The sequence below is a fragment of the Halichoerus grypus genome, chromosome 4, assembly GCF_964656455.1.
Source record: "Halichoerus grypus chromosome 4, mHalGry1.hap1.1, whole genome shotgun sequence".
In the NCBI taxonomy this organism is placed as follows: domain Eukaryota; kingdom Metazoa; phylum Chordata; class Mammalia; order Carnivora; family Phocidae; genus Halichoerus; species Halichoerus grypus.
Genome location: NC_135715.1, coordinates 59,905,979 through 59,930,856, shown reverse-complemented (window position 1 = coordinate 59,930,856; position 24,878 = coordinate 59,905,979). Strand labels below are relative to the sequence as shown.

General features: G+C 40.6%; 1 protein-coding gene across 1 annotated transcript; it reads left to right on the top strand.

Annotated features, from left to right (window-relative positions):
* Positions 1-856: 856 nt before the first annotated feature.
* Positions 857-24,878, top strand: DLEU7 (deleted in lymphocytic leukemia 7). The gene is made up of 2 exons (XM_036080912.2): positions 857-1,605; positions 17,764-24,878. The coding sequence occupies exons 1-2, from the start codon at positions 1,147-1,149 to the stop codon at positions 17,968-17,970; spliced, it is 666 nt and encodes a 221-aa protein (XP_035936805.1). The 5' UTR covers positions 857-1,146; the 3' UTR covers positions 17,971-24,878.

Genomic DNA, 24,878 nt, shown 5'->3' with positions numbered 1-24,878 from the left:
AAAGGCCTCTCCAGTTCTTACTCCACCACACCAAGGGGGGACTCTCCCTTCTAAAGGAAGAAGGAAATCCCACTGTCCAGGTCAGGAGGGTCCAGTATCTGTCACGTGCCTGCACCTCTGGTACCCGCTTCACTGTGTTGTGAAGTTATGTTCAGTGGTTTCCCATGCAGGAAGAAAGCCAAAACCATGCTACTCGGTAACACTTTTCCACACCATTCTCCTCAAATGTCTGCTGCTTTTTTTTTTTTTTTAATAAAATGTAATCACAATAGGTTCCAATCTATCAAAGCGTAAATTTCCCAGTCTTTTCTCCTAAGTCAAGGAAGCAGCAAAGTTAGGTTTAATTAAAAGCAGCAACTATTTGTACAGCTGTCCCTGGGTTCATGGCTCCTAAAAGGATTTAGCTTCAAACCCCGCTGCCCACGTCCTTGGGCTCCTGGTCTGGGCAGTGCCAAACCCGCACTTCCCGAGTCACTTGGGGGAGCGGGCCTCCCCAGCTGTGCCCTGATGCTTCTTTAGCCGCCAGATTCCCTGAGCGCGTGTGGCATGAGCAAAGCAGAGAAGAGCAGAACTTCCACATACACAAGTCCCCTTCTTTTGTTTGGGGGACACGAGGCCTTGAAGGTTACTCCAAGAAGTTGCTGAAAATTCTCCTAGGGTTAGGAAAGGGAGGGAGGAGGATCGGGCTCGGTCTTCCTTTTGTGAGCTTTCTCTGGCTTTTGGCACTTTTGCTCAGGGTAGGTCTTTAACCTGCCACCCCCAGCACCCAAGGCATGAATGATCACTGACAGGCATCCTTCAAAGGAGATGGGGGCGGGGTATCCCTGCGGATAGATGCTTCTGCACCAAGCGGCAGGGTTTCCCAGCAAAGCCCTGGAGAAGAGGAAGAACCCGCGCTCAGCATTGGCTGATTTTCGAGCGCACCGGGAGCAGTGCCTCCTGCAGCCTTGGGTCCGGACACGCCCATTCGGATAGGAATTCGGGGGCCAGCGCTGGCCACCTCCTGCGGGGCAGGCTCCACCCTCGAGAGGCAACAAGGCCAACAAGCGGGTTGGGAAATGTGACCCTGGCGACCCCAAACGCCCCCGCCTCTCTCGCTCACTGCTACACCTGCCCGCGGAGCGCGCGGAGCCGCCGGCAGAGGCGATGGCTAGCCCTGCGCCCTTAGTGGCCTCCATCAGCCACCAAATGGTGGCTCTGCAGACTCTGCAGCTGCTGCAGCAGGAGTGGGGCTGGGGGGACGGTCCGGGCGACCCGGGGATCCCGCGCGATCCAGACCACGTGTCCGCTGCCCCAGCGCGTCGCACAGGCCCGCGGAGGGCCCGGCCGGGGCCGGGGCGCGAAGAGGGGGGAGGGCGGCGGGGGGCCAGGAGTGGCGGGTCTGGGGCGCGGGCAAGCTCCCCAGAAGTAGAAGTGGTGCGAGGCGCCGAAGGGGGCGCGGAGCTGCTGCCCTTCCCCAGGGGTCGGGGGCCCTGCACCCTGGCCCAGATGGCGATGCGCAGCGCGCTGGCCCGCGTGGTGGACTCGACCTCGGAGCTGGTCAGCGTGGAGCAGACGCTGCTGGGCCCCCTCCAGCAGGAGCGGTCCTTCCCCATCCATCTGAAGGTGAGTCTGGCCTCGAGCACCCGGCTGGGGCGCAGGATCCCGCGGCAGGGCGGGGCTGCGGGGCCGGGATAAAGCCCGGAGGGGCCACCCATTGAAAAGCTGAGCGGTCCAGGGGATTCAGCGTCTGTGAGACGGAAGGCGGGAGGTGACAGCCCTGGGACTTGAGTCCAGGAACTCGGGGTCCACCTGGGGCCCAGCTGATTGCGGAACTGAGACACGGGGAGGCCTTGCCAAAACCTTCCTCTGGAACTCCTTTCGCCCTCTCCCATCAATCAGCTTCCTGCTCTAGCCGAAGGCCCTTTCCACATGCGCAGCTCCTGGGATGGAGGACAGCTGTCCCTGCTCCCCCCTTCCAAATTAATAACCCTTACTCCAGAGCCTTCAATACCCCTATTAAGTCCCCCCTGCCTTTTGCATGACAAAATCACCTAGATTTATTTAAAGTTCCTTCACACTTAAGAATCCAAATTATTTTTGCATAAACCCAATTCCCCACAGAGTTCAGAGGCCTTACAGAGTCAACCTAAATTCTCATAAAGTGGGGTGAGAGCGGGGTGGGTCCCGGGTGTCAAAGCGTGAATACTAATGCTAAACTCCTGCTAAGTCACGCAGCTCCTATTTGTAGGGCCCGTTTCCTCTCATGCTACCAAACTGTGCTGGTCCGTGTAGCCTGGGAGCACAGTAGCTGCCTCTCAGGCTGAGTGGGGCTGTGGAAATCTGGAGGTCTTGGGATCCAGTCTCCACCTTGTCATTAACTAGCCTAATTGGTTTAAGGTCACAGATCTCTTTGAGGTCTTCTGGCTTTCCAATTTTGCTTCCTTCCTTCCCCTTGGGAGGCTAGCAGAAGGAAATGAAGGGGGAATGATGAAGAAAGCTTAGAGCAGTTCCCAAGAGTTGTTATTCTTGCTCTACAAGCCAAGGTTTGGAAAAAATTGCTATGTTTTAAAGACTGACTTGAAATTAAATATAATAAAGCCTCTGATACACCCAAAAAAGTATTGTTACTCTAACACGATGGTTTCTCAATCTCCTGCTGTTGACATTTTGGGCTGGATAATTGTGGGGTTGTCCTGTGCATTATAGGTTGTTTAGCACCATCCTTGGCCTCAACCCAGGAGATGCCAGCAGCCTTACCCACCCCCCCAACAAACTGATACAACCAAATATTCCCAAATGTGTGTTGGGGGGAGGGAAAATAAGATCGCCTCCAAAGGTGGAGCACGGCCCCACTCACGTTAGGAAGTTAAAAAATGAAGCTGCATTTCACTAATGATCTCGTGTAGAATGCACCTTTCTTTGATACCACAAAGAAATAAAAAATCCTGCCAATTAAACTATGACGCACCATCTATTGTAAGATCACGTCAGAGATTTTTGAAACGTGAAAAAGGGTGCATCTTAGAATTGCTGAAACAGGAAGGGCTGTGTGATGTTAGGGGCATATACGGGGCACATGTACGTTGGCAAAAGGAGAGACTGAGTGATCGGCTTTACCTTAGGTGATCTCGGAAAGCTTCTTGGAGGAAGTAATCTTTAAAAAAAAAAAATGAATGTTTGTCCCACAGACATGAAAGGGAAAAAACATTTCAGGGGAGCTGTGTGATCCAAGGCCCAGAAGCAATGAAAAGGTGAACGAACTAAAATTAGTTCACTATGGCAGAAGGTAAAACAGGATGCTGGACAGGTAAGTGGGGTCAGATGGCAAGAAAGGCCTGCATGTCATGCAGAGGGCCTTGAATTGTCTTGCAGGCAAAGGTAACCGTTGAAATGACTGAGGCGAGGACCTGACCCTAGATAAGTCACAGCAGGTGAGGTTGCAGTTTGGGGATCAGGTTGGAGACCACTGTCCAAGGGCCTGGCCCAGCTCAGATGCACTGGAGCTCTCTGCTGTGGCCTACAAATCGTGCCACTCGAACATCATGTAGCCATCACTTCTACTTGGTAATCCTTCTAACACTTTCTACTTGACTTTTTGTCTTCAACATTTTCCACCCTTCTCAAGCTTTGTTTATCCAAACCTCAACCGGCTCACTCCTCTTCTGAGAAAATTGAGGCCATCGGACACAAATATCTTCCTCTCTACCTAAAAAATCTCACTTCTACTCATCTTCCTTCTTGTCTCTTATAAAGAAATGTTGTTTGGTCCCCCCAACCCCCAACACAAAGTACTCTTTCCACTGGAGTCTGCTGTTCACCTGCAGGGGAATAATGAGTTTTGAGTGAATAGGGAGTGCTTTCAGAAGGGAGAGAAACAGGGAGAGGTTTCTCTGGATGATTTGCCTCCTGGCCAACATCTTGGAATTTTGCTTGGTTTTCTGTTTGGAGAAAAGGTAATATCTCTATTTGTAGAGTAGTGATTACAAAGAACTTAGACTTGAGGGCACAGTAGTCTGTCTTTCCAGGGGGCTGGTTATCCTGACTTGGCTTCATTATTACTAGTGTTAATTTGACATCTGCATACACTACAAAGTGATCACCCCCATAAGTCTAGTTACCATCCATCAGCATACAGTTGACTGCCTTCACCCATTTCACCCGCCCTCAACCCCCTTCCCTTCTGGGAACCACTAGTCTGTTCTCTGCATCGATGACTTTGCCTTTATTTTGTTTGTTCATTTGTTTCATCTTTTAGATTTCACGTATGAGTGAAATCATATAGTATTTGCCTTTCTCTGTCTGACTTATGTCACTTAGCATAATACTCTTAAGGTCCATCCATGCTGTTGCAAATGGCAAGATTTTATTCTTTTTTATGGCTAAGTAGGGGCGCCTGGGTGGCTCAGTCATTAAGTGTCTGCCTTCAGCTCAGGTCATGATCCCAGAGTCCTGGGATCGAGCCCGGTATTGGGCTCCCTGCTCAGCGGGGAGCCTGCTTCTCCCTCTCTCACTTCCCCTGCTTGTGTTCCTGCTCTCGCAATCTCTGTCAAATAAATAAGTAAAATCTTTTTTTATGGCTAAGTAATATTCCACTGTGTGTGTGGGTTTGTGGGTGTGTGTATATATATATATATATATATATATATATACACACTACCTCTTTATCCATTTATCTATCACTGGACATTTCGGTTGCTTCCATATCTTGGCTATTGTAAATAATGCTGCAATAAACATGGGGTGCAGATATCTTTTAAAATTAGTGTTTTCATATTTTTGGGATAAATGCCCAGAAGTGGAATAGCTGGGTTATGTGGTAGTTCTGTTCTTAATTTTTTGAGGAATCTCCGTACTGTTTTCCATAGTGGCTGCACTGATTTACAGTCCCACCAACAGTGCACAAGGGTTCCCTTTTCTCCACACCCTCACCAACACTTGTTCTTTCTTGTCTTTTTGAAAGTAGCCATTATAACAGGTGTTGGGAGGTATCTCACTGTGGTTTTGATTTGCATTTCTCTAATAATTAGTGATGTTGAGCATCTTTTCATGTACCTGTTTGGCCATCTGTATGTTTTCTTTGAAGAAATGTCTATTCACATGCTTTGCACATTTTTTAACCGGTAATTTATTTATTTTTTTGTTGTTGAGTTGTAGGAGTTCTTTATATATATTTGGATATTAACCCCTTGTCAGATATTTGGTTTGCAAATATCTTCTCCCATTCGATATGTTGTTTGTTCATTTTGGTAATGGTTTCCTGTGCTGTGCAGAATCTAATGAGATTCTGTTTGATGTAGTCACATTTGTTTATTTTTTAATTTTTTTTTAAAGATTTTATTTTATTTATTTATTTGAGAGAGAGAGAGTGTGACAGAGAGCACAAGAGGGGGTAGGGTCAGAGGGAGAAGCAGACTCCCTGCTGAGAAGGAAGCCCGATGCTGGACTTGAACCCAGGGCTCTGGGATCATGACCTGAGCCAAAGGCAGTCGCTTAACCAACTAAGCCACCCAGGCGCCCATATTTGTTTATTTTTGCTTTTCTTTCCATTGCCTTTAGAGTCAGATCCACAAAGACGTTCCTAGGACTGATGTCAAGGAATTTACTGCCTATGTTGTTTTCCCCCTAGGAATTTTATGGTTTCACGTCTTACATTCAAGTCTTTAATACATTTTGCATTAATTTTTGTGTATAGTGTAAAATGGTGGTCTGGTTTCATTCTTTTGCCTGTGGCTGTTGAGTGTTCTTATTACTATTTATTGAAGAGACTGTCCTTTCTCCATTATATGTTCTTGGCTCCTTTGTTGTAGGTTAATTGTCCATATCTATGTGGATTTACTTCTGGGCTCTTAATTCTGTTCCAATGATTCATGTGTCTGTTTTTGTACCAATATCATCCTGTTTTGGTTACTGTAGCTTTGTAGTATATCTTGAAACCAGGGAGCATGGTACCTCCAGCTCTGTTCTTTTTCAATATTGCTTTGGCTATTTGGGGTCTTTTGTGGTTCCACACACATTTTAGAATTACTTGTTCTAGTTCTGTGAAGTAGGCCATTGGAATTTTGATTAGGTATTTCACTGAACCTGTAGATTGCTTTGAGTAGTATGGACATTTCAACAATATTAAATATATATATATATTAATTCTTTCAATCCAAAAATATGGAATATCTTTCCATTTATGTGTGTCTTCTCCAATTCCTTTCATGTTTTCTATATTTTTAAATTAAGAACATGTGGATTGATTTTAGACACGGAATGATTTCAGGAGGATTTGTGCTAATGGAAATAATACCTGTGTATCACTTGGAAGTGTGTGGAAACTATCCCTCTAACATCAATTCTCTCCCACAGTGTTACCCTTGCCACAGAGAGGAGGAGGACTCACTTGAATGAAAGCCCACGGCCCAGATGAAAAGCCTTAGGGACCCAAAGTAGAGACAGCACAGCACAGCCCAGTGATCTGGTCCTGCAGAGCCTTTCAAACCTACCATTCTACTTCCTGCTGTAGGCCCTTGGGCAAAATATTTAGCTTTCTTGTGCCTCAGTCTCCTTGCCTTAAAGTGGGGATAGAGGTATCTAACCTTACAGGGTTATTAGGATAATGCACATGAAGTCTTAGCTAGTGGCTGCCCATACAAACTCTCAATACCTTTAAACTTTTATTATTATTATTATTATTATTATTATTATTATTAACAGGTTGATGCCTCACATTCTCATTGACTATTATTGTTGTGAGTTTCAGTCCTGATATTGATGGATCTGACCCATGGTCTCTATTGATTTTTCTGAGACTGTTGACAAAAGCAAAGTTAGGATGACCCATGGAGAGTTCCAAGAAGCCTCCACTATCCAGAGGTCGGCTTTAGCACATGCCTGATGACTGACTTAGAGATGTTGTCCCCAAATGACTTGCTGATCAAACCACTGAGGCTTAAGGAAGTGAAATTTTCAGGCATGAAGGCAGAGAAACTCCAGCACAATACTAATGGACCTTTTTTATAGCAGTTTACTCTTTTCTTAAAGATACCGACACTTAATATTCTTCCTGAATATTTAGAGATTATCACACATGTGCAAAAACTACATGAAGTGAGTTTCTTTAGAGTGGATAAAAAATGCTTCACAGTACTGAGTCTTGTTAAATTTGTTGGAGAGGCTAGAGTTAACCAGCTAGAAAACATTTATTACAGGAGAAAACTGAGACTCAGAGGAATTTAGGATTTTGCTAAAGATCTCACAGCTGGAAAGTGATGGCCCATGGTTCAAACATGGTTTTATCTGGCTTTTTCTACCAAATCACAGTGCTGGACTAAAGAGGTGTGATGAATGTCATGCAGAAATAAATTCCATGAGTGTGTATGGTTGGTAGACAGGGCAGCGTTGGACGGGCTGTGCACTGCACACTGCTTGGGCTGCAACAGTCACCTTGTAGACTGGGTATCTTGGTCAGCTTGGGCTGTCATGACAAAATGCCATAGATGGGGTGGCTTAAACCACAGACATTTATCTTCTCATTGTTCTGAAGGCTGGAAAGCTGAAGATCAAAAATTTGGTTTCTAGTAAGGTCTTTCTTCCTAGTTCATAGACTGCCACCTTCCTGCTCTGTCTTGAATAGTTTGTCCTCTGTGCATGCAGAGAGGGAGAGAGAGAGATCTTGGATGTCTCTTCCTCTTCTTACAAGGACACTGACCCTATTGGGTTAGGGCCCCACCCTTATGACCTCATATAACCTTAATTACCTCCCTAAAGGTCCTATTTCCAGTACAGTCAAACTGGAGGTTATGTTTCAACACATGGACTTTTTTTTTGTGGGGAGACGCCATTTAACCCATTATACTGGGTGATTTGTGTGTCTCTTTATATGATGGCCACATTACATAGTGACCCAAAGCACCAGGTGAATGTAGGAAATCATTATCAAACTAGTAATAACTATCATGAATGTCTTAGGCACTCACCACTCAGAGCATAGAAATGTGCACAGGACCAGATGGAAGCCAGTCTAGGATTTTAAGAACTGCTAAAAATGACCAACTCACATAGACACCATTAACCAAGCCAATTATGAAGTCACTCTGATTGAGTTTTTCTGTCTTCCTTTGAGAGTCAAAAACACTTATAGTTTCCAAGAGTTCTGCTCTGATGCAAGTTTCATGGAAACTATGGCTGATGCCAACTTTCAGAAGCAGGAGAACTTTCCTGCTATTACAGATTAAACTTGCCTGTGAGTTCACCCATTCCAATTAGCTGATTCTGGTACCAGTTGTTCCATCAAGCTCAGTAATCGTTGCTGGTTTTCTCATTCTACATACCAAGCATGGCAGTTATAAAACCACTGGCTTTGGCTTCACGGTCACTGCTAATGCTCTTTGCAAACTGCAGGTGTGAACATTGGGTCACTCAGAGGAAGACATTGGTGATGAGTGCTTTTTTTCCTCATTAACATGAGTGTGAAGACTTTCTGCAAATTTGGGAATCGTGTCTTTAAAAATTACTAGCAAACTATTGAAGAAATAAATGCTCAGGATTATATGATTAATAGCATAGCCAGCGAATTGCTCTTCATTTGGGATAAAATCGTGGTTTTCTGTGACAAAAAGGCCCAGTGACTACAAGTAGCTTAATTATAGCTTTGTCCTTGCTCATAATGTGAATGATAGGGAAATCAGGACATTTACAATTGCCAAAATGAAAATTTTGGGAAAGATGTTGCAGGAAGGCCCTAAAACAAAACTACTTATGTTTAACATCTTAGTGGAAATGCTGCCGTGCTTTGTTTTATAATTTTGGGATTTGCCTTGTGAGCATACCTGAATTAAGTGCTTATATCCATCACAAAGTGTTTTTAACTGGACTTTTCTAATGAAAATGGTACCATACCCAAAGCAAATGCATAAAAAACCTTAGTTACTTGTGAGCATTTACACTGGGTACACCACAAGTAAAAATGTTTAATTTCCTGTGGACGATAGACTTTTTACGGTGACTGGCAGATACTTTAGTTCTTCATTGAGTGTTTTATTAACACACAGTTACATATCTATTTGAGATTGACCTTGGGTTCAGGCAACTGGTGGCTCCTCTGGGCCCTGTGAATTTGTAGTTCAAAGCCAGATGTTGATGAACCAAGGGAGCAATTTGTAGTATACTGTTTCTGATAGCATGGTTTTCACAACATCCCTCTAAATAAAGAAATGGCATTCCCATTTTAGGTACACATCCAGTATGGAGGATCGTGATGGGTCTGGGGAAGGGATTTGTGCTCCTTTGGGGGGCCCAGCCCTGGGCACCTGTAGTGGAGAGTGGTCTGCTGAAGTTCATTAAGGTCAGGAGGCCCCATCACAGAAAGCTGGGAAGAGCTCTTTCTTCAGTGCTCTCCATAGGGAGCATTAGGCATTCAGGGGGAGCGAGAAAGGAAAATGTGAGAAGAAACAAATTTGTGAAGGCCATTGTAAGAGAGTATAGCTCAAGATGTGACTGTCTTGAAAAGAACCAACTTATTTTAAAGCCAGTGGTGAAGGGGATATGAGCTGACTTAGAGTTTATGTAGATCGAGCAGTGATTTTGAAGGTGATGAGGTAGGAAAAAACCCAAAAATCTTCCTTGTGGATTGTTTAAAAGTGATCTGCATTGTAGAGCCTATAAAGTCATATTGTATTTTTTACTCGATTACCCATTGGTGTTGGTTTCAGAAAATAAGCTTTGAAGCTGACTGTTGATGCCAGATTCTTCTTGCCTTCAAGACTACGGTTTTGATGGGAGTGTTTATTTTCAGTACAAAGCTAAAAAAGTTCCAGCTTTTCTTCCCTTTTGGACTTTGCAGGTGCATTTGCAGTTGCTCAAGGATTCCAGATGTGTGCATTCCTAATAAACACAATGCATAATGCAGAAAAGTGCAAGTGTGGCAGTTTTTCTAAGAGACCTCCCTTATACTGGGCAGGAGAGAACAGAATGGAGGAAGAGAGAGCTCCAGCTAGGGAGGGTCTCTGATTAGCTACGAGTTGGCTTGACATGGGGTGTAGAAGGTTCCACGCCTTGAATATCTTCCAGACAGCCAAACCCTCTCAATTATGTTGCAGGGAAGAGGGATGGACCAACAGACCAATCTTCAGTTTGGATGTGACCAATGCCAATTGGAGCTTCGTTAACACTCAGTTAACCTCAAGAAAAATAGTGTGAATATGGCCAAAAAAGAAACATTCACTTGTAGACATTTTTGTTCCATCTCAAAGCTAGGTTGGTGCTTCCCCTGCTTGCTTTCATGGTATCCCTGCTCATCCCACTGGGGCATCTGAGGCCCTGTAGTTCAAGTTCCCCAGTCTGTCTCCCACCGTGGGTAGTGAGCTGTGCTCTCGGAGTCATCACTGTACCCAGCCCAGTTTCTAAATTTGGGGCGGGTCTTGGATGAACATTTGAGCTTGGGAAGAGAGGATAATTCAAGCTCTGCCCCTCATTTGCTGTGCGACTTGGGTATGTTGCTTTATCTCTCTAAGCCACGTTTCTTCATCGGTCATTCACGGACCATTGTGAGGCTTGAGTGAGACAAGGTAGATCAGAAGCCTAGCTTTGGATCCTGCACCTAGCAGGTTAAGCCAGACCAGTGTTTTTTGTTTTTTTTTTTAAAGATTTTATTTATTTATTTATTTGAGAGAGAGAGAGTGAGAGAGAGAAAGAGCACAAGAGGGGGGAGCGGGAGAGGGAGAAGCAGACTCCCTGCTGAGCAGGGAGCCCGATGCGGGACTCGATCCCGGAACTCCAGGATCATGACCTGAGCCGAAGGCAGTCGCTTAACCAACTGAGCCACCCAGGCGTCCCAGACCAGTGTTTTTAAAATGCTGGCTTGCCATGTCATCTCCATGCTTGGAAGTGATCAGAGACTTTACTGTGGCAGTCAAGGCTCCCACACTAGTTTGTGTCCTCGTTCCCAGCACAAAGCTCTGCTCTTTTCAGACTGGCCTCCTCTCAGTCCCAGTCCCTACTTGACTTCAGGCCTTTGCTTGTGTTGCTCATTCTAACTGGGAGGGCCATCTCTTCCCTGAGAGGCAAAGACTGCATTCCCTGCACCAGCTGTCTTGTGACATCTGTACGGCCTACCCTCATGCCTCATCCTCACCTTCAGTCCCTTCTGCGAAGGCTGGAGCACTCTAATGGTCTTGACCACTTTTTTTTTTTAAATTTTATTGTGGTTAAAAAAAAGAGTGTAACATAAAATTGACCATTTTTAGTGTATAGTTCAGCAGTATCAAGAGCATTCACATTATTGTGCAACCAATCTCCAAAATTTTTTTCATCTTGTAAATCTGAAACTCTGTACACAATAAACAACAAATGCCCATTTCCCCCTCCCCTTGCCTCTGGCATCCACCATTCTTCTCTGTTTCTGTGAGTTTGACGACTCTAAGTACCGCGTGTAAGCGGAATCATAGGGCATTTATCTTTTCGTGTCTGGTTTATTTCAGTGAGCATAACGTCTTCAAGGTCCATTCATGTTGGAGCACATTCCAGAATTTCCTTCCTTTTTAAGGCTAAGTAGTATTTCATTCTATGTATACACCATAGTTTGTTCATCCATTCATTTGTCAATGGACCCTTGAGCTGCTTTCACCTCTTGGCTATTGTGAATAGTGATGCTATGAACATGGGTGTGCAGGTATCTCTTTAAGACCCTGATTTCAATCCTTTTGAATACATATTCCGGAAGTGGAATTGCTGGATCATATGGTAATTCCGTTTTTAGTTTTTTTGAGGAGCCTCCATGCTGTTTTCCGTAGTGGCTGTGTGATTTTACGTTCCTGCCGGCAGTGCACGAGGGCTGCAGTTTCTCCACATCCTCGCCAACACTGGCTATTTTCAGGGGTTTTTTCGATAGTAGTCATCCTAATTGATATGAGGTGAGCTTGGCCACTCTTTTGGAGCCTTAATCTTATTCTGTGTGACATCTCTACTGAACAGCTTGAATAGTTTCATCTCCACCAGTTAGATTCCCACCTTCTATAGAGCATATTGTTCTTTTCTTTTCTGTCCTTCCTTCCCCCTCTCCTTCTTGCTGACCTCCCATCTAGCGGAGTACTTTATGCACAACTTTAGATGGATGGAGTGCCTTATAAATTCAAAGTTTGCATGACCATGAGCTTATTGGACCTTCACAGTCTCTCCATGTGGTAGCTATTTGTTTCCATTTTACACATTAGAAAACTGATTATTCCATAGATAAAATGTCTTGTCCATGGATGGCCTGTCAAAGGGACAGAACCAGGCCTCCGACGGCAAGTCCAGTGCTTGTGAAGGAATAATCCCAGCATCCCAGGGGTCTTTTCAGGTGCCTGGAGGGCTACGATCCTTACTAACATCTGGAAAGTCCTTTTTGCCGCATAGGGTAAAATGCTCACAGGTTTTGGGGATTAGGACATGGACATCTTTGGGAGGCCATTATTCTGTCTACTACAGGGCAGATTTCAGCTAAGAATTAAGGAAAAAATGTTCTGGAAACTAGAGCCAAGAGTTGCCTCCTAAGCACATGGGTTTCTCCTGTGTGGCAAACAGTGTGACACCAGGTATGCTCTAGAAAGGATTCACACATCAGGAAGAGCTTTGTATGAACTCTCTAAAGTGCTTGGATTATGAGTCTATAAATGTCTGTTCTTCTGTAAGGTTGGGTTTTTGTGTTTTTACCAGAACCCCCATTCCATTTCACTGGACATTGGGATATATGTTCTATGTGCCTCAATCCTACTAGGTTATAAGCTTTTTAGAGACTAGGTACTCATGTCTTACTGCTTTTTACCCAGTGTGGTCAATCATGTAGTGGAGACTTCACATGTTTCAAAGAAATGTAACTGTTGCATTAACTGAGTCTGAGGCCATTGCCGCAGTAGATTGGTTGAGTCACTATAAAATGTAAATGCCCCCTATCAGTTTGAACCACTGTAACAACCAATACATTTCATATCCAGAGTCTGAAATTACACAAGGCTTTAGAAGTTCCAAAACCTGTCTTTAGATTGCTAAGTCATAATTTTCTAATTCTGGCAGCATGCTCAAACCCTACGTAGGCTATTTCATCATTTCTGGAAGCATCTGGGACTTGCTAAATAAAAGCTGCTGGGAGGATGTGTTCTGTCATTGAATGGAAAGCACCATATACAAAATCATTATGAATATTGATCATGTGATTTTCTACTGAAAGCCCATGAGCCATTCAATATGACACTGCCTCAATGCTGTGAATTTTTGGCCCCCGCCTATGCAACAGAATCAGTAGAGGTTTGGTTGGAGGCCATGATCATTGGATCCACAGTTGGCCTTCAGACCCTTCAGAAAGGAAGAGAAGCAACCACCTGTTCTATTTTTCCATCCCCAGGCTTAAGAGTCCCATGGAAAGCCTATGCCTATTAATTTGTTTTCTTTGACTGTTAATATATTTGAGAAAGGATTAAGAAGAAATACTGTACTAAAGGAGTAAAATAAAGAGACTTTGCAAAGCTTGCCAGAGATTTGAAGTTTACCCACGGCCTCAGGGACCAGTACAGGCCAGGAGTGGAATTTTATTATATGTATACTTTCCCCAAACGATGCCTTCTTTGATTCTTTACAGTAAACGTGAAATTGACTTCAGATTTTAGGCCCACAAACATATTTTTAAAGGCATTTTAATCTTATTTGGGTGATGAATGCCTTTGCAGACTGGCTAATAGGCACACGTCAGCACACATTTCAGTGGTTCCTTCAATTTTGAATTTCCCTTTGCATGTTGTCTTTGATCCTTCCACTTTGTACTTAGAGTTGGATTACTTCTATAAAGCAAGCAGACAATTTCCCTTGATGTGGATCTAGGGGAAGTAGTCCAGAGGCATATTTTTCCCCTCCACTTTCCCGTTCCCAAGCAATATGCTCCAGGAATATAGGTTACTCCAAAAACTATGGGAGAGATTATCTAAGTAGCCCCTTGATACCTTCTAAGCAGAAATGAGCAACACGCAAAGGCAGGGAAGCTAGAATGCTTTAAAGAGGAAGAAAAAACAAGAAGCATGGTAGCCTGTGAATACTTGAGTAAAGAACTATGGCCTGTTGTGTTGATCTTTCTATCCCAGCACTTTACTCACACTGGGGTCCTGCTGCCATTGTTGGCCAAACTCAATAGATGAAAGTTTGTTTTGTTTCCCAGAAGATGTTCTCTAATAAACACTTTGCCAGAGACCCAGGTCCTTCTAACCCAAGTGACAGAGTTTTTGTTAGGGAGAAGAATAGCTTCTCTTTCTACACAGAATTAGGAAGAAAACTCTAGTTTCAAACTTCAGTTCAGTATTCTATGGTGACTAACATAACAATAAAATTTAAAAAATTAAAAAAAAATTAAAAAAATTAAAAGAACAAAAAAACTTCAGTTCAGCTTTTAGCTCTTTCTTTCATTTTCTTTTGGATTATGTTTTTTCTTTTCCTAAGTTCTTGAGTTGAATTCTTAGCTCATGCTTTTTCAGTGGTTATTCTTTACTTAAATAGCATTAAGTGTATGAATTTCTCAATGCAGGTGTGTCCCACAAGTTTGTGATATATTATGTCCATAATTGTTCAGTATAAAGTATTTTAAAATTTCAATTATTTTTTCACTGATCCATGAATTATTTGGAAGTAGATTTTTAAGTCATGTATGTATTGGGAAGGTTATGTTATTGATTTCTCATTTATTTGCATTGTGATTTGTATGATATAGACTTCTAGATATTCATTAAGAATTTACTTTTGGCATATTATAATACAGTCAGCTTTCATAAATATTCCATATATCTTTGGGAAAATTTGTATTTGCTTATCTTTATTGGGCCAAGCTTGTGATTAGTGTTTCAGTCTTTTCTCTCCAGGCTGATCATTTTGTTGTTTGATTTATGTGTCTTAGAAAGCTGGGTAGAAATCAGTTTTTTTATGTTTATGGATTGAATGTAAATTAAGATAATCATATTAGGCACACACAAAGTACAAAATTGTTATACCTTCTTGGGGAATAGTTCCTTTTATTAACTGTAGCTTATTTTATCCTTAATAATGATTTTCCTGGCTTTGTTTTGGCTTCTCTTTGCTTTGTATATGTTTTAGCATTCATTTACTTTAAGTCTTTAGGTATTTTTAGTTTTGAATGTGTTTCTTGTAAAGAACTTATCAACAGATCTTTTAAAATCCAATCTGGTAACCACTGTATTTCAAAAGTTGTCTGATTTGGTGTTTTCTGTTCCCCTTGATTTATGTTTATATATTTCTTCATTTTTACCTTCTAAAAATAGAATCAATTAAGTTTTAATATTCCTTTTGTCTGCTGATTTTGAAGTTTTACATATTATTTCTGTCCTTTAATGATAACCCTTACATTTCTCACACGCATACTAAAATAAGTCTGAAATTTATCAACTTTGCCACCTTTCTAAATAGTACAATGCCTTAGAATGCCACTCCATCCCACATGTTACTACTATTCAGCATTTTCGAACCATCTTGCTTTTGTAAGTCCCAAGTTAATTGTTATAATTTTGGTTTTGAACAATCAATTCTTTAGATTTACATTGTATTTTTAAGTTTCTTTGTTCATTGTTGCTTCTTGTGTCTCATTCTTTCCTTTTGAATTGAATGTCCCCTTTCTGAATTATATCTCTAGGAAAATATGACAGTGAGGGTGGTAACGCCTGTTGTCCTTTTAAATGAAGGCATATTTATTTTGCCCTGATGTTTAATTAATAGTTTTGTTGGATTAAAAAAAATTCTATGTTGACACTTATTTGAAAACGTATCCCATTCTTTTCTGACTTCAATCATTGTAGCTTAGTAGGTGGCAGTCTGTCTTGTCATCCCTTGAAAGCCATCAGGCTTCCCCCCCACCCCCCGGTTGCTTTTAAGAGTAGTTTTGCCTTAATAAGTTTAGATTTGAATCTCATTTTACTTCCTGAATCTATGTTCATGAACCTGGATTCATGTTTTGGATCAATTTTGAATAATTCTTATTCATTATTCTCTTTAAATATTGTCTCCCCTCTTCTCCCCCAACCTCTCTCTTTCTCCTGGAAGCGTATCTGTTGGGCTTCATCATTTATCATCCATGTTGTTTAACTTCCCATTCATAATGCCTATGTCTGGCTTTTTATCTTACATTCTGAGTAATTTTCTCATATTCATCATCCAGTTTACTATTCCTCAGTTCGAATGTATTCAGGTGTTTAAATTGTCTATTGAGTTTTTAATTTGTCAAAATAGTTGTTATTTCTGGAAATGTATTTGGTTCTTTTCCAAGCCTGTTTTTACTTAAAAAGTGTTTTATTCCTTCTTTTATATTTTTAATCACTTTAAACATATTTTATAGTTTCTAGCTGAAATACTTGGAAATTCTGCCCTGTATTAGTATCTGCTGTATCATGGTGGATATGTTAAATTTCATATTCTGAGTTTGTCTTTGACAGAGTATTATGGGAATACTTCTGTGGGGCATGGGTTATGGATGTGTCCCCATGGAACAGGCTTTTATTTCCTTTTGCCATGTATCCATGGATATTTCAGCCCAGTTCCAATTTTTAAATTAATTTCTTAGCATGAGTGTTCCCAGAACATGTATATGGTATAGAGGGCAGCTCCCAACTTCAGCTGTTGTGTAGTACAGGTCAACAGTTATGCATTGTTGGGGCAAGTTTATCCTCTACCCCAAACCCAGCTCCAGATTAACTTTGTTTTTTTGATGAATATTGGTGGGCAGCTAAAATAATCTACTTTTCCTTTATCTCTGGCCCTTAGGGATTTCCACTGTTTTCTTGCAATATCAGAAAGGATGTTTGCTCTGTTTTATTTAGAATTCAGTTTCCCCAAAGGGTTTTGGGGAAACTAAGTGTGCCATGTTACCAGAACTGGAAGTCTGTGGAGAGTCATTTACATGTATTTAAAATAAATTATATATTCAACACTATCTCTGATATGGAATAATTTTATTTGTTTGTTTGTTTATTGGAATAATTTTAGCATACCATTTCTATACAATGGATTTTAGAATGTGAAACATTTAGGAATTAAAAATATATTTAGTTATTTTGTTCTTTTAAACTACCTGGGAACTATTCTTTCTAAATTTGCATTGGAAAGTTCTTGACTCTGTGTTCATTAAATACCAAATCCTGTGTTGGAATTTTGAAGACTATGAGTATGGAATAATAGGAACAGAGGCTGTTTGTGTATTCTTTAAAGCTCTGTTAGGAACAAATAACAGAAACTCAACTCTAAATGGCTTAAGTAAAAAAGGCATATTTATTGACTCAGATAACCAAAAAATCCTGGGGTTTATTTTTCAAGTATAGCTGGATCAATATGCTCAGAGAATGTAATTAGAATCAATCTCTTTTAATCGCTTGGTTCTTTTTTTTTTTTTTTTTTCAGTGCTGGCTTCATTCTCATTTGGATTCTCCCCTTATGGTGGCAGGATGCCTTCCAAAAGCCCCAGTTAAAGAGAGCTTCTCTTTCCCAGTCTAACAGACATTCTAGAACTGTGGCTTATTGGTCTGTGTTAGGTCACCTGTCCATTCCTGACCAATCCAAAGTGATTGAGGGGTCTCTGATTGGCCTGGTCCCTGGAGTTGTAGAGTGGGTGGGTCAGCTTTGGTCAAATCACATAGGCTGAGAATGGAGGACAGTAGTTCTCTCAGAAAATAATTGAGGTCCTGTGATGGGAAGAAATGGGAATGGAAGCTGGGTACACAAAACACAACAAATGTCCCCATAACCCATCTAACTGCTTGTGTTTGCTGTTCATTTCAGGATAGTGTTGAGTTTAGAAACATCTGCAGTCATCTGGCTCTACAGATTCAAGGACAACAGTTTGACAGAGATTTGAATGCTGCCCACCAGTGTTTGAAGACAATAGTCAAGAAGCTGATTCAGTCACTTGCTAATCTTCCTTCAGATGCCCACGTGGTAGCCTGTGCTTCTTTGAGACAGATCTTACAGAATCTCCCAGACATATGATGTTCAAGACACCAGAATTAAAACCATAGCTGGTACGGCCAAGAGAACTGGGTATCTTACGTTCCTAACTGAATCAGCAGACAATGGATGCTTTTATCCCCAGTAAGGAGAGACTTGATGACATATACAGCAGTCTGACCAATGGCATCTGTACCCTTTAGATTATAGCATGTTGGTGAAAATTTTTTAAAGCAGTAGTTCACATTTTTAAGTATGTTGAGATATTTGCTTACTTTTTGATTGAAATCTATTCTACTTTGTGGAACTGATTGGATTATATATGTATATATTTACTAATTCATATTAAGTATTAGTTTTGATCAAATGATACATTTATCTATACTTATATTAATGTAGGCCTATGTGGTTTAATATGGTTATTTAATATGGTTATTTATATATGGTTATATGATTAAAGCTTCATGGTTCTTAAAATTATCTTGAATAAATAGGATATTTGATAATTGATATGTTCTACTTACTGAGGATTTCATTTTACGTTATGAAAATCATCTTTAGATGTTGTAGGACCACATGTGTCAGTAATTATGAGTTCCAATGCTGGCATTAATAACTTACTGTTGGACAGGAAAAGAATTGCTTCTAAGCCTTGTGCTTTCATATACTGATTTGTAAATTTACAATGATAATGAGCTATGAAGTACCAAGGATATATGATATGTAAATACAAAGTACAGTATTATTAAAGTCTCATGTGGAAACATGTAGCTCTTCTTACTGTTTCTAAATATTCCAATTGAAATAGGAAATTCTTGTGAAAAACAGGAGGGAGTGGATACCCTGGCAGGTTTCCCTAAATATTTAGAGCTAGGAAAAGAGAGGCTAACTTTTTTTTTGCACCAATGATCTGAACATGCTTAGGAAAAACTAAATTTCCTGTTGTTTAATGATGACTGTATTGAGAACCAAAGTAAATTGCAATGCTGCCTTTCCCTTAAAAGTTTAATAGAAATGGCATCAGATTTAGAAAAAAGAGTACACTGTCTACGTGCAGCTTATTTTCTGAAGGAATTAAAAACTAGGTCTGTATGGTGAGAGTAGATCTGCTTTTAAAAAATAAAGTGTTAGTAGTAATCAAAGCCTTTTAAATTCCACATATTCTAATCCTAGTTGGTTCCAAAATTTTATCCCAGGATATAATGATGAAAGGTAAATATATTCCTTCTCTTTAGATGTAACTGACCATTCCATAGAAGAGAATTACATTTATGGGACTGAATTCTAAATGAAAGATGAAAGGTATGTGTCTGTGCGCGTGTGTGTGTGTGTGTGTGTGTGAGTGTGTGTGTGTGTGTGTGTGTGTGTATAAGGGTGAGGTGGGCCAGAAAAGAAGGGCATTTATTTCTTGGAAAGAGTCTTTGGTACTTAGTTCTCTCATTCCTAGGAAACATTGTATTCTGGGACTGTCACCATATTTTACAGTGAAGTCTTTCTTTCCCTGGGGAAATTATCCCAGGACTGTTCTCTAAAGACCTATCATTATTTATAGGCTGCCTTCCCCATTGTAGTCAATAGCTCTCTCTAAATAAATATTAACATTAAGGCTTTTTTTTTTTTTTTTTACTCTCATCCCCAAGAAATATTGAACATTTTTGCTTCTTTCTATCTGTTCTTGTGTTTTTTCCCCCTCATTTTGCAATGTGTTTCCCATAGACGAATTAAAACCCTATTTCATACTTTAAGTCCTGATTTACCTACCACCTCCTCATTGCACTCTCCTGGATCATCCTAGTAGGACATGGGTTCTTCTTCCTCTGAACTCATACTGGTATTATTACATACCATGTTATACCAAGGCTACTGGTATACTTGCAACCAAGATCAGCTTGCTGAGGGCAGGGATTATTTTAGACATATTTGTATATTGCATAACAACTACAATTCTAAAAGTTCTTTGACTCTACTAGAACTTCTGTTGTCTTTACCACCTTTTCACACTGCCCCCACCTCTTACTTCTGTGGCTTATGTGCTATGCTCAATTTGTATGATCATTTGGTTGTGCATGCCACCAACTCCCTTCTTCTCTTTTCCTTTGGTTGAATGCTGCAGACAAAACTCCATTCCTGGTCAAGACAACTCTCTGCTTATTCCACATCTCTATATGAGTTCTGAATGTAGCTTGAGTACAACACACAGCCATGCAAATTTCACTTCAATTCATGGCTCCCAATCTCAAGGGGCCCTCATGTTATCCATTAGTACTACTTCATTTCCTAGACCTGCAATATCCAGTATGGTAGCCATTGGCTACGTATGGCTATTGAGCACTTGAATATGGCTCGTCTGAACTGAGATATGCTTGAAAATGTAAAATGCACACTGGCTTTTAAGAAGTTAATGCTAAAAAAAAAGAATGTAAAAGATCTCATTTTTTAATACTGATACATGCTGAAATGATAATACTTTGAATATATTTGGTTAAATAAAATATATTATTAAAAATAATTTTACCAGTTTTATTTTACCCTTTTAAGGTGGCTGCTAGAAAGTTTGAAATTCCGTACACAGCTTGCATTCTATTTCTATGGATAGTGATGTCCTAGAAAATTCACTAGATAATTCAATGCTGTGCTTGACAATTTACTTTCTCAGGAAGGTTGTTCCACACCTTCTCACACTTGTTCCTTCTCCATTCTCCTCATTCTCAGCTGATGACCTTGTCTTTCATTGCATAGGGAAAATAAAAGCCCTCAGAAAAACATGTTCATCTTCACACTAACAGATCAACCATATACTGAGTTCCCCTTTGTTATAAGAAAGACATGTCCTACTCCTGCCCAAAGCTGACTGACCACTCAGGCACTGGACCCTGTTTCCTCTCACTTACTTGAGCACTTCCCTTTTGTACTCATTCTTTTGCCTGCAGTATCAATTCTTGCCTCTCAATAGGAGCATTTCTATCAGCGTGCTATTATCTTATAGTAATTCCTCCAATCTTTGAAAAACAATTCCCCCAGCTACTACTTTATTTCTCTCCTCCCCTTAAGAGGAAAACTCATGGCAGTTGTCCAAATTAGTTGTCTACAATTCTTTTTTTCCCAATTCCCTTCTGAGCTCACTCTAGATGAATTTTGTGCCCACACTCCACCAAAAATGTTCTTGTCACGATTCCCATTGACTGTCCACTGATAAATTCAATGGTAAATTCTCAATCCTCATCTTACTTGATCTATCAGCAGCTTTTGACATGGTTGACTACTCCCTCCTTGAGTCATCTTATTTTGGTTTTCAGGTCAGCAGACTTTCTTGATTTTACTTCACTAACTCACTCCCAGAACTGTTTCTTATTTCCTCCACATTGCCCTGACTTCTTAATTTTAGAGTTCCTCAGTCTTGGTCTTGGTCCTTTTTCTATTTTACACTTACTCCACAGTGATTTAAAATACCAGCTATTCACCAATGATGCCAAGACATATGTCTTTCACCCTGAACTCCAGATTCCTGTAGCCAAATCACTATAGAGTATCTCTACTTGAATGTTTAAAGGGCTTTTCAATTCCAAAACAGAATTCTTGATCCCCAAATCTGCTTTTCTCCCCACCACATCTTCTAACTCTTACTTGGTGGTGACTTATATCCTTCCAGCCACATACACAAAAAGAACATTAAAATCATCCTTGACTCTTCTATTACTCTCACATATAGCCACTCAGTCAGCAAATCCTAATGGCTCAACCTTCAAAATATATCCCAAATCATATCACTTCTCACCATCTCCATAGCCACTACGCTAGTCCTACTCCTGCCTGCAGTATCACAGTACTTTCTTCAATGGTCACACTAGTTCAGTGCCCTCTCCCTGTTATTTATTCTCTATCAGTCACAGTAGTATAAATCAGACTGATTACTCCTCTACTGTCAAGCCAATGGCTTCCCTTTTTACTCAGAATAAAATTCAAATTCTGCCTCTGACCCATCTCCTACTACATTTCTACTCTAACAACATCGGTTCTCACCTCTTCAAACACAACTAGTTTTAGGGCCTTTGTGTTACTCATTCCTCTGCCTGAAAGACTTCTCTCCCAACTACTTCAAGTAGGTCTCTACTCCAATGCCCCTCATTAAAGAGGCCCTCCCTTATCAAAGATAGCATCCCCTGTCACTCTCTTATCCCTTCTCCCTGCTCTGTTTTCTTCATAAGGCCATCCTGTAATGGCCTAAATTTATGTGCTTATTGACCATTGTAGTGGATTGAATGGTGGCCCCCAAAGGGTATGTCCATGTCCTAATCAGTAGAATGCGTGACGATTACCATATATCCCCCCCAAAATAAATATGACCTTAGATAGTAACAGAGGTGATTACATTACAGATAATGAAATTAGATTTTCTGAGATTATCTGAGTGGACCCTAAATGCCATCAGAAGTGGTGTTTTATTGGGGGATTTGATCCCTCCAGTATTCTCCTAGTCTTACATCTTTCAGTAACTATCTAAACACAAAGAAAAAAGTTAAAAGGACAATTTTAAGGATTAAATTATTTAGAACATTTTGGTTAAGTGTTGGGTTAAAAACAGTCATGTAGCTACTATTCAATAAATGGTTAATGATCATGATGCTCATTATAACAATGACAGGGCCAGACAAAGTCACTCTGAAGAGTAGTCCTTTTTTCCTCAGCTTTTCCTTGTAGTCTTCTTCCTCTTTCCCTTTACCTCGAATGTTACATAAGTGTCTGTCTAAAAAGACACATTTTAAACTTTATTATTGTGGGCTATTTTCTTCCATAGCCATATCATCATCATCATCAACAACAACAATAACAACAATCTTAATAAAAATTCCCACATTTTTGTGACTCCAGCAATGTCTGGAGAGATTTGGCATCTTGGAGTCAGGCTGTAGTTTTTTTGTTTGTTTGTTTAAGACCATGTAGTGCCTTAAGCAGTATGTGATATTTGCATAAGGACAGATTCTGGATGTCTCTTCATAATGCTGAGAAAAATTTGAGTCATCTGATATTTTCTCTGTTGGATTTCTTTGGATACTTCATGCTTCTATTCCTCTAGACTCTTATGTTTCAAAGCTCCATAACAGATTTCTGGATGGTGGAAACACATTTGCTTATGGAATAAAAATAGGGGCCATACTGGGAACTTCCTAAGTAGGGATGGACAAACAATGACAAGATGGTATCTACACACCTTCTCTCTTCCTTAGATGGTCTCCTCACTGCTTTCTCTACTTCTTTGGAAGTTCCATGAGCTTCCAGATCAAACTCCTCTACATCTTTTGATGGCATGCCTTATGCTGACATAGAAACTATCTTCAGGTTCCTTTGGCTGTGTTCCATTTTCTTTTGCCTCTTCTGAATCTGTTCTCTTCCCCCATATAAGTGCTCTCTCACTCTTCTAACTGGCATAGTTTCTCTCCAAAGTAGGTTAGTGTTCTTGGTTTAAATGAAGGCCTTTGGTGAGTAGAAAACTGTAAGATACTTGTTTCATACAGAGCATAGGACTGTGAGAATCAAGTCATTCACATCTAAAAATTCCCTCCAACAGTCAGCACCATTTTTCATTGTTCTTCATGCTCCAGTGCCAGATACTTATGTAGTAAATCTATCTGAGAGGAATATAAATTCTTTGGACCCATGAGTTTCAAGACACATTTAATTTAGCAGAACTTCAAATAAGAAGTGTTCTATATAATCTGGGTATCCTAACTAGGGATCCCAGTATTCTATTCTACAGCCAAAAAATTTACCACAGTCCTGGTTGCACTTAAATACACATAAGAACCAAAGGTCTGGGCTATGATAGCCCTGGCATGTGTTACCAGAGAGTTTACCTTTGTCTGATGTGACTTGTTTACTACTATACTCAAGAGAAGTGATATTTAAAGCTGAGCCATAGTTTATAAGTTTCTCTTCTTATAGATAAGCTCATATCTGATCTTAGTCATAAGTCAGGAGATACTTTCAAGATTGGCAGAAATTTTTCCAGCACAGAAGTAACACTAATTGTTCCCCTTGCCTTGGTGAAGACTTTGATAATCATTATGGATTCATTGTCTTTTTCCTTAAAAAAGCATTAAGAAAAGTCTATGGAGCTTAAAGAGTATCTGGTACAGAAGTAAATTCACAGTGATCCTAGATACAAGTCACAGAAAACCACTGACTTAAGTTTGATCCAAAGAGAAGAAAGGAGGTTCTACAAAATCCCCTTCTCTTTCCTGCATGTGTCACTGCAGCTCTGAATGTAGCGTAAGAGTACAGGATACACTTGGAACAATCTGGTGTGTGTGTGTGTGTGTGTGTGTGTGTGTGTGTGTGTGTGTGTGTGTCTGGGCTAGTGGGAAGGCAAGGAAGTACATCTGAGGTGAGGTGCTATAATCCCAAACATGAAGAAAGCAATAGAATAATTTGGAAAGTTAACGTCCTTCGAGATATCCACTGACTCACCTTGAAGAGTTCATCAAATGAGTTTGGTTCATTTGTTGATTTGCTCAAATGAAAAATACAGTGATTCTCACACATGAAACTGTTCATGTCACCTTTATAATTTGGGTAGTGCTGATGTGACAGGTATTTTATACACAATCTCATTCAATCCTCTGTCTTCAGCATCTTGTCCTCTCAGTCTCAATCTTCTCCATGTCTTGGACCATATTCCATAGAATTTGAGGGCAAAGGCATTCATAAGGCTATTAACTGCATTATGGTTTTTGTATCTAAACACTATTTTATACATAAATAAATGGATGTTGGTTTCTGGTTCTTTTTCTCAATTTTTCATATTTTCTTTTGCCTTTCATATAGTCTCAGACTATATGACATTTGTTAGTCACCTATTTCCTGTGTAACTCAGAATTGGACTATATGTGTACATAGCAGGGATACTGTTTACACGCACATTGAATGAATAGTTATACCTAGAAGAATATGAA

Coding starts and splice junctions, on each gene's coding strand:
- DLEU7 (XM_036080912.2), top strand. CDS start 1,147: ATGGCTAGCCCTGCGCCCTTAGTGGCCTCCATCAGCCACCAAATGGTG. Junction 1,606..17,763: donor CCTTCCCCATCCATCTGAAG/GTGAGTCTGGCC, acceptor TGTTCATTTCAG/GATAGTGTTGAGTTTAGAAA.